At 37.8% G+C, this 11025-nt stretch overlaps 1 protein-coding gene across 1 annotated transcript in view; it reads left to right on the top strand.

Annotated features, from left to right (window-relative positions):
• The first annotated feature begins 8562 nt into the window (after window positions 1-8562).
• The window catches only part of LOC146317702 (solute carrier family 22 member 23-like), a 55940-nt gene continuing 53477 nt past the window's right edge, over window positions 8563-11025 (top strand). The window contains exon 1 of the mRNA XM_084731968.1: window positions 8563-9892. Within this exon, the coding sequence (XP_084588094.1) occupies window positions 9437-9892 (456 nt within the window). The 5' untranslated portion in view covers window positions 8563-9436. The remainder of the gene's footprint in view (window positions 9893-11025) is intronic.

Genomic DNA, 11025 nt, shown 5'->3' with positions numbered 1-11025 from the left:
CACTGCATTAAACATCAATGGTTTAAGAAGTAACTAATTCTTAGAGCACTTGTGAGTATGTTTAACATCAGTACTTTTATTTGTAATTGAGTGACATTTCCATAATGTAACAGTACTTGCACTTGATTGTAGATTGGCTGTAATGTTAGGTGTACTTTATATTTAATGAATCTACAATCAGAGTAAATTGATTTACATATACAGTGTTTGGGATGTCTTTTTCCTGATGTGACAGCTGGCAAAGACACAAAATAATATACACTGCTAATTTTACTGGCAACTCCCTGTTGTTTCTTGGACCCCTTCAGGGCTCACTGAACCACACTGACATGATAATAGGGTATAAATCTGTCAAGGTAATGTATTTGTAATTACACAACACAATGTTGCACAAGTAAAAGTAAGTTGTTGGCTAGTACCCTCATGCTACACACTCATAACATATTTGCATCTGGGAAATGTAAACAGCAGCAAGATGGTGGTGATAATATGGTTGACATACTTACACATTAAGTTTGACATCTGGGAAACACTGTCCTTCAGCTTTGACTGAGTTTGTGTTTGTTTTTAGATTTTTAGGTTGCCGTATGTCTGTTTCATTTGCTTGCTCCCTTTTCCCCTCTGTCACAACACCAGAATCAACGTGGAGCCATGTAAAAGCCTGGCAAGTGACAGTGTCATAATATATCCACTTTATAAGAGTGAAAGCAGCCAACACATTTCATCCCAGAGGAGTGAGTAGAGATAGTAGTTGCGCAAAGAATTTGTCATCCTGGGTTCAACATTCTTGAGGTCAAAAGGATCCCATTTGAGAGTTCAGTGTTTTGTGCAGCAGCTTGGAGCTGGCAGCCAAGTATATTTTTACATTTCCATTTTTTTTCTAACTCTGTCCCTACTTCTCTGCTATCTCTCCATTCCTCTGCACACCACAGGTAGGCGTGTCTGAACTTTGAAAAGTGAAAGGGAATGAGAATGACAAGGAGACAGGAACAGGGAGGGTCACACATTGGCTGACAGTCAGTGTGAGGTGGAAAAAAAAGTCGGTGAAATGTCTGAAGAGTAAACAATTAACTCAAGTGTGATTTTATATGATTCTGCAGGGGAAATAAAATCAGACGACCCAAGGGAAGCAAACACATAAAAGATATAGCCCCAGACATGGCAATAAAATGCCTGAAATGCTTTGCTCTTCATGAATTAGCTGGTAATAAAAAAGTTGTACAGCCTTTATGAGTGATTGAGAAAGCAATTTGCTGGCAAACATATTGTGCCCTCTGGTGCAAGGGTGGATATTTCATGCCACAGTTGGTGAGGACAATAAACATGTCCCCCTTGAGGTCAGTACACTACTGCTAGTAGCTACACCAAAATAATATAGCTATGTGTGCATTAATAAGACAATTGAAGCAGACATTTAAAAGTAATGCAAAAGTTACTTTCCCTGGTAACTAATTACTTTTATATGCAATAATTGGTAAAGTAATTCCGTTACTTTTGAGAGAAACTAGTAACTAGTAACTGTGACTGATTACTACATTTCAGTAACACGGTTCAAAGGGAGACGGCGAGACGCTGTGTTGCTGCCAGAGGAGTGCTGACTAAGATTACAGCATGGATGGGAACAAATTAAAAAAATAATTGGTTTTGGTATATGTCTCACTTTCCCTGTGATGGTCTGAGTAACTCACGAGATTTGGCACTAGTCGTTCATTAAAAAGATCCCCTGGGCTGCAGGTGGGCAGTGGAACAAACCACTGTGAGGCGTAATGAGGCGTAATGTAGAACTTTTAAACTCATTGTTTTGCCTCCCTAATTAGCACAGGTGCTTTGTCACAACATTGAAACCATGCTCTGGTGTTTCCACCCTGAGCTGTAGCCCTTGGACACACCCAAGTACTCTCCTACGGCTGTGGACAGAGAGAGGGCTGAAGTGAACTGGCGACTTTATGAAACCAAAGCCCCAAACTGGAATCTTCGCACCATTGAAGCATTACGAAGCTTTTCTTTTTCACATTCAGCGTGGTTATTTGAAAATCTGGCATGACTAGCCCACGCTGAATATTCCAGAGAACTTTGTTTCAAACCTATGAGGACATTCACATCTATTATGACAATTCTTTGAACACACCCACCTAAATACACACCCAATGCTTTCCTCCCACTAGGCTCAGGTGGGTTTGCTTTACGTATTTGCTATTTTTCTTCCAAACAAAAGACACTGCAAGACTGAGCATGTAAAAATGTTTCAAGCGTCATGTCTGATAACAGCTCTCATGCCAGAAGAAACGGACTGAACAGTAGGACAGTGAACTTGTTCTGTGTATGAGATAGTTCAGATTAACTGGAACCAGTCCATTAATTATAAGTTTTCCAACAGAAAGGGTTTGGCCTTATTACAGAAAACCACAAACGCACACTTAAAGGTGATTTATGACATTGTCGTGCAGGGTGTTACTTTTTACTTCATTTAGTTTTGGTAACACTTCCTGTGGTAACATTGTCTCTGCCATGACCATAATGCATTGTAAACACACTTATAATGCATCACACCATGCCTATAGCGATGTATAATTATACTAATGAGCATCAATTAATATCCATAATACTTTATAACAATAATGATAACACATTATAAAGCATTTTATAATGACTTATAAGGTCAAGTATAAAATTAATTAATAATTGCTGGTCACTCACTGATATTTGTTGTATATGTATATATGTGTATATATATTATAATCACTGTTATGATGCAATATAATGTGATTATATGTTCCTCTGAGTGGCCATTGGGTGCTTGAAGTGAAGTAATGAAATATGGAGGCATAGGGAGATATAACGCAATACAAGCTGGTTATAGGACACTATAATTGGTTAATGGTTGTTTTAACTTAAGTGATAAGTTTATTATACATGTTTTGGGCATCATAGAAAGTGTTATCATAGTTGTGTTTTTATTGCTTTTTTCAGCAAGACATGAATCTTTCTGGGAGATAAGTGTCAGTGTGATCACCATTTGTTATAAGCACAAATGTATAACTCTGTAGGTAGATTTAAGTGACAGGGCGGTGACCGTGAGGTGTGGCAAAATACTGTAAGCATGGCTCATTTTTGTCAGATTTAGTGATACTCATCTGTCATTCACTGGAGCCACCCTCGGACTTATCCTCCTTTATCCTTTAGGTCTCTCCTTAGCCCATACTTTCTGTCTACATTACTCATTCAGATGTACACAGACAGGGGATTGTGAGCAGAAAAATAAAAGCTTTGCTTACTGTCTCTTCAGCTGGGGAGTAAATATTTAACTTGATGTTTGCTTTCAGGACTGAAATCCAGTGTGGGTCACTGCTACATTTCCCGGTTGCAAAGAGGCGGTTTGTTGCAGAAGTGAATTTGTCACTCATGTGTTTGTCACCCAGAGCAACATCTGGAATATAAATCTGAAGCGTAAAAGGACTGATACCAAGACGTAATGGAAGTGAAATATGATGAATCGGAAACAGTGTGAGGGCAACAGCAGGTTAACTCTCCCATATTATGTCTAGTGATTCACAGTGACTGTGTGAGACCTGCTGACACTTGTAGACACACGTATGATATCACATCCAGACACTGGAACTGACATCATTCATTGAGCGAACAGTGAAAAAATGCCTGACAGCTGATTTATTAACCTGCACAGGCAATTAACGTTGTCTCGCTTATTAACCTTGTGTCATATCTGAGTTTCAGCAGCCTGTTAACATACAGATGGTTCCTCAGACTTTCCACTGCTTCATAGAACGATACTGGAGAAGAGATGTTTCTTCAGTGCTGCTTTATAGCACTGGTTTCCAACCTGAGGGTATATATATATATATATATATATATATATATATATATATATATATATATATATATATATATATATATATATATATATATATATATATATATATATACATATATATGTATATATATGTATAGAGAGAGAGAGAGAGAGAGAGAGAGAGAGAGAGATATTCAGTGGGCCTATATCATTCATTTCTGTAAAGTAAACTAAATGAAATTGTTATTTTTTAAAGCTAGGACTTTGTTTAAGATATAAAAGTTAAAAAAAATATCTTATAGGATAAAGACAGTGAAGACCTGAACACAGTCTATATTCACAGAGCCTTCACTCTGTGCTATAGCTTTATCCTGCATTACAAAAGTTCACAGTTAAAACAACAAGGGAGAACAAAACAATGAAACTGTCAAAAAAAAAAAAAAGCCTATTAAGCATTCATGAGTGTTAAAAATAATTAAAAACAACATAATACAGATAGTGAATTGTACATTAAGTTGATAAAAACATCAGGAAAACTCATCTCTGATGCGATATCAGTGTACTCAGTGATAGAAAAGGTTGGGAACCACTATCACACATCAAAACATGTGACTCACAGGGCTAATGGATGTGGAGCTTGTCCACAGCTTATCTTGCATACTACTGGACCGATTAGCCTCAGGTTTGTGTGTGTGTGTGTGTGTGTGTGTGTGTGTACATTCATGACTGTATGCTGAAAGGTCTGTGTGATTCACATTTTTTTAAAAACCTTGAAAAACTTGGGTTGGCTTGGCTCTACACAGACAACAGCTGTGGCCTGCAGCATTATGTTTTTTATACCATTCTTGTGAATGTGACATCTCAAAAAACACCTTGAGGGAACTTCTTCAAGGATGAACTGATTAGATTCTGGTGGTAAAAGGTCAAAGGTCACTGTTACCTCAAACTCCTGGCATGCAACTAGTTACATGTAATTAAATTACAATGTAATTTGTTACTGACAAAAATATGTAATTAAATTACAGTGTTTACAAAGGCGTTACATCCAAATATTCTTTTCAGGTTGCTCCTTTTCTTTCTTCTAGTTTATCAGGGATTTAGTTTTATATGGAGAATATTATATCCTTATGTATTTTATTTTGATATTTTTGGCAGAGAATCAGCCTGAAAATGTCTCTCATATGAAGGAATTTGTTTTTGATTGTAGAATGTAAACTGCATAGGTCATTAAACCCTTCCGTATACACCAGAATATTTCACAGAACATGACCTCCATCCTCTACTGGGGAAAAAAAAAAATCACAGGCCATTCTGCAGTCATTTTAAGCTTGTAGTTAACTGGCTTCTCTATTGTAATATTTGCTTATCTGCAGGGAGATTGACTTAAGAATTTGTGCGTTAGTGTATCTTTTTATGATCTTGCACAGTCCAAACAATGGGTTATTTATTGTTTTCTCTGTCTGTGTAAGGTGTGACATTAACCCCAAAGTAACAAGTCACACAAGGTTGCACTAGTTTATCTCTTGAACTTTGAACTGACCTGTAAATCTATTACATAATGAGCAGAAACAATGTGACAGATGCACATACAGATCTAAATACTGTTATCTGATGGCGAAAAGTAAAAGTACGTTTTTTTTTAACAGCAGAACAGTTGAGCATTATTCGCTTGCAGAGGGAAAGCTCAGACACACCCCTGGATTGAAATTCTTTTTTACAGCTCATGTGTAACCAGCCGGTTTATGACACACACACACACACACACACACAGACAGACAGACAGATAGGACACACACTCATATAGATATGAGCACACTGACTCATAGCAATGCCTTGAGGCGGGTCCTTGACACACCTGAATTAGTTGCTAGGGAGGGTCCCGAGCAGGTTTGAATGATAACAAACAGCACAGTGAGATAGAGTGAAGGTACAACGGTCGACTGGTTTCTGTTGGAGCAGAGCCATGCGATAAATTCTGCACACACCGCAGCAGAGTGCTTTGTCTGGGTGTCTAGTGATTTGTAAAGGATGTAGATAAAATAAATCCGGTCATTAGGGTTTTTGTATTGTTAGCTTTCAAACAATAGAGCAGCTAATAAAAGAAAATGAAGGCTATTTCATTTCATAAAAGACATTTGGAATTCAGTAATTAGGATTCAGTGCACAGGACACAAAAAAGTACATTATTTGAATTTAACAGATTCATTTTGCACATATCCTGCCATTTATTTTGTGGGATTTTAAAACCTGCTTTCACCAGTCAAAGGTAATCCTCAGTGCATCTCCACCTTACTGTAATAAAAACAAACACAAATTTCCAAAACACAACAAATACAAAACTGCTTATGTTGCATGATTGTTGTTGCCAGGAAAAACACAGGCCGCATATGCTGCAATGAGAACAAAAGCTGCTGTTGCTCCAGTTTTCCTGCAGGTGTCATCAGTGTGTAACAAGACACAACAAGACACTGCTAGTCATAATTCTAGGGGCCACTCAGGACCTGTCATGCCTGCTATGCATGCAGTAATGTGTGTTAAATCCTAAAATGTGAAATAAGCTGGCATCGCATGATGATCTGCTCCCATTCTAATCCTTAAAAAAAGAAAGAATTGCAAAATACAAACAAACAAACAAAAAAATCAAATAATTACACTAGCAGATCCTGGAATAGCTAATAGAAAATAAATACATGCATGTTTCAACACCTTCATTTAAAATCACGTATGTACTGGCACATGTTGGCCAGGAGGGTGAAGCATTGCTAAACATACTGCTCTGTAGATGAAGTAGGAGTCTCCCGTCACATGGCCAGATAAATATAGGCTTCCAGGCTGGTGGGAGTAAATCAAACCTGACCAATATTGAACTCTTTGTTGTCATAAATTTTGTTCATTTCCCATTAGACCTCCTTAAATCTCCCACAATGAGTGTTACAACACAAAATAATCATGGTTATAAATCAACACATCTGTCTGGAGTGTAAAGTGTAGTTTTGGGAACATATGTCTTTATTATATTCACAATAACACATCAGTTATAATTATTGGACTTAAGTAAAATGAAAGAAAGCAATTGTAAAATATCAAAATAATGAATCATCTTACATTGACCAAATCAATTTTGTTGATTAAAATGTTAAACACATCTTGTGTTGGAAATGTGATGTGTTGCTATAAAGACTGCCCATTTAAACTGAACATACTTTATAATTTGTGGCGTTATTGATTGGTAATAAATAATTTATTCATGCTTTATAGATTAGCACTTAGCCATTAATAAGGAAAGGTTTGAGGTTGCCAGGTTGTGAAAAATTATTTGGCTGGTGTTTATCCTACTATAGCAAAACTTAATTTTGTCTTTTGTTTTAGTTTGTCAGCAAAGACTCGTCAATGTTTAATTCAGCCTCTACTGGAAAGAGATGAATATCATCCAGAACAAAAACCACTGATTAACCACTAATTAACACTGACGACTTCAAACATGTTAAATTGTTGTAGTAGAAGAACGTCTTCATTAATGACTCAGGAACATTTATAACTGCAAACCTGACATTTCACCACCGGGCATCTTAAAAGTTCTTTTTAATAATGTTTTATCATTGATCTGTAAATGCATCCAAAAAAAACTAAGAAAAAAAAAAATCACAAGATAGTAGAAGTGACTGCATAACACTGACACTGATAACCTCCATTAAGAAAAACTCAAACTTTATTATTCCCCATAGGGGAAATTCATTTTTCTGTTGTTATTTTATACACACAGGCCTAAACATGCACAAACATAACTTATGCACATGCATTCATGTATAGACAAAAGTCAGTGCTTTGGTGCCTTACACAAGGGCACTTCAGCTGCGCTCAGGAGGTGAAGTCGGACCTTTCAAGCTTCCACTTCAAACTGTGTCCTGACTGGTACATGCCGGACTCGAAAAAGCCTATGACTACCAACAGGGCAGAAAATGATAAACCCTTCAACCCTTCAATTGATTTAATTTGATCTCTCTAAGTTATTACAAGTGACATAAAGAATACTACTTTTTTTATTCACCTTAATAACCTTTAATAAATAAATAAATAATTGATATAGTTCATCCTCTTCAAGTCCAATTAAATACTAAATCTGACAAATATTAGATTCAACTAATCTTTTCTCATTAACTTAACGTAAATATCAAGTTTTGTTTATTCAAGTTAATTAAACTTAAAATTTCTCATATTTATTTTAAGAACTTATAAACATGAGTTTGTCTACCTTGATGTCTTTTGACTTGAAATGATGAGTTGAATAAATATACTCATTCAGTTCAGTCAGAGTTCAGTCAACTCATTATTGATGATATTCCCAGCATGCACTGTGAGAGAGTTAAAACTGTCCTCAGACCCTCCTTTTTTTTAACATATATACAAACATATAATGGAAACTGTGTCTGTAATACCCTTCAAAACCACTCTGAACCATGACAACAGTTAGTCTTGATTTAGTTCATTAAAAGTTAATGAATTTTATAAATGAATGAAAGAAATGTTTGTCAGTGTGTCTCAAGAGTTGCTGGTTCAACATACTGCATTTACTTAAGCTTATTGAACATGTTTTCTCATGTACAACATGATTAGTATCAAGTTAATTTGACTTGAAAAGTTTACAATACAAAATCACCTCAACTCGTGTTTTCAAACTCAGTCAACCTAAGATTTTAAGTCAGCCTGGATACTATTTGCTTAAGTTAAAACATATATTTTATTATATTATTACTTTTTTATGTTTCATGTACATAACACAGTAGCCTAGACACAGAATATGAAACTGCACTGGATCTTGTGCCTCTCTTGCAAAATGTTTGTAATTCCAGTTTCTGAAGAATAGTTAGAATGTGACTGTTGCTATGTTTTGGTTTAATTTTATTCTGTCATTAAATAATATATAATAATACACATTACATGCTTGTAAAATATGCAGTATAAGATCAGAGACACGTGTTTTCTATTATATAATATATAATATTTATAGATTTATAAAATATGAAGGCTACAAACAAATTTAGTGGCGTGTTTTTAGTGAATAGTACTGAATATTTAAAGGAAGAATATGATGGCATGCTCTCCTCCTGCACACAGAATGAGCAATTTCCTTTCAAACTGGTTACCAGTGGTTACAGGTGGCCATATTGGGGTAGAGTCAGCAGCAGCACACAGCCTGCATGGGCAGGTGTGTTACCTGTGGCTCCCTCAGGAAGAAGCACTTCCTCCAGGAGGACTCTGCTCTTGCGCCCACAGCCTCAGCTGACCGACACAGAAACAGAAACCACCGAGTCAGACGACGGAAAGGATCATGAAATAGTTTTCCTCGCTGCTCATCAATTCATCGCAGTCCTGCCTTTTGTTTGGGAGCTTGAGCCCCGCAGTCAGTCAGTCAGTCAGTCAGTCAGTCAGTGAGCCAGCCAGGAGGAGGGAAGTGCTCCTTGATAATAAAGAGGTGCGTCTTATTTCCATTCCAGTGATTGACTGCGCACGGCTGGCTTTCACCGCCTGTTCGGAGCTGGGGGCATTGACGCATTGTGGAGTCGACAGGGGGGAGCACTGCAACCCCGGCTTCGCTACACAACGGAGGCATCTATCGGCGAGAGCGCGATGGCCGTGGTGCAGCTCGACACGGAGGACCACCAACCGGAGAACGGCTTCGTGTCCCCCGAAACCACGTCCGCGGGGCTGCTGACACGCATCGACGGCGCCGTGCTGCCGTTTCTCGGGGGATTTGGGAAGTACCAGAAACAGCTGATCGTGCTGACATGGATCCCGGCGTTATTTATTGGATTCAGTCAGTACTCTGATAATTTCCTCCTCGCCCAGCCGAACAACACATGTGTGCAGCCTTTGGTCAACCTGACTCAGAACAATAACCACACTGCAGGTCATTCCTCGCTGCTGGACAGTCCAAAAAACAGCAGCAGCGGCCGGCCGGCTTACATTTATGCCAATGGAAGTTACAGCAGCAGCGGCCACAATGACACGGACAACATGCAGTGTCGCTGCAGCGAGTGGACGTTCGAGCTGCACACGGGACTCGTGCAGAATGTGGTCACCAAGGTAAGGATGGGCAGCCTTTCCATCATATTGTGTTGTGCATATATGATACCCTCTCTGCTGTAATCCTCTTAGGATCGATTTACCTCAGCGAGAGGAACAAATACTGGCACTTATCAACACGAGAGGATCACTTTAAAGCAGCAGCGCGCTCATGTTCATTTAAAATCGTGCACAAATCGTGTTCTGACAGCTCCTGGATGGTGGTTGTGGTTATGCCTCCATTATTGCATCAGAGGCGTGCATTTCTCCTCACTAACACTAGAGTCATTTTTATTCTGATGTAGAGATTGGCTCACATTTGACAAGAGCCCGACCGATATATCCAGTTGATATTATCGACCCGATACCAGCTACATCAGTCTATATCGTTATTGGCATTAGGACTGTGCATCGAATCTGGTGATACAATGTGTGTCATAATACAGGAGTTATGATTCAACATATATCATGAAACTGTGAGGTGATATATTTCTACTTTCTAGACCTTCATGTGCATAAAATCTGAATTCAAAAGTTTACTTTGTTTACAATCAGAACAGAGGATAGATAACAGCAATGCTAAGTAGTGGTCAGGGGTCAAACACAACGTAAACTGAACCACTGCCCCCAATCTTTGCACTTATCACAGTATCATGAGACAGTGTTCTTTTCTTACACCCATTGTTGGCATATACTGTATGTTGGCAGATGTGTGCCAATATGTTTTTTACAGGACATAATGCATATTGTTTTTATTTATTAGCTTCATAAGCAACATTTTATGTGCATTTGATTCTTTTTCTTAATTTTAAGTTTAATATACGTACAATATATTAGGAGTGTCATGAATCAATCTTAGATTTAAAATCAATTAAAAATTTGCTTTCAGTTTTAATAATTGAATTGAAAAGGCAAGAGATCACTTTACAGCAGTTTGATCGTTTTCATAAAAAAAATTGTGCCCAAATCTTGTTTTGTTATTGTGATGTAGAGATTGGCTCAAATTAAACTAGAGCCTGACTGATATATCAGCTGAGTCTTATTATCAGCCTGATACTGGCCAATCACAGCTATAGAGAGGTGAAGTCACGCCCCTTCTGGTGGACCAAAAGGGTAGTCAGTGGGCGGTAGTCAATAAAATGTGCCTTTAATTA

The sequence above is a fragment of the Lutjanus erythropterus genome, chromosome 12, assembly GCF_056507025.1.
Source record: "Lutjanus erythropterus isolate fLutEry1 chromosome 12, fLutEry1.hap2, whole genome shotgun sequence".
Taxonomy (NCBI): domain Eukaryota; kingdom Metazoa; phylum Chordata; class Actinopteri; order Lutjaniformes; family Lutjanidae; genus Lutjanus; species Lutjanus erythropterus.
This window is presented reverse-complemented; position numbering and strand designations above follow the sequence as displayed.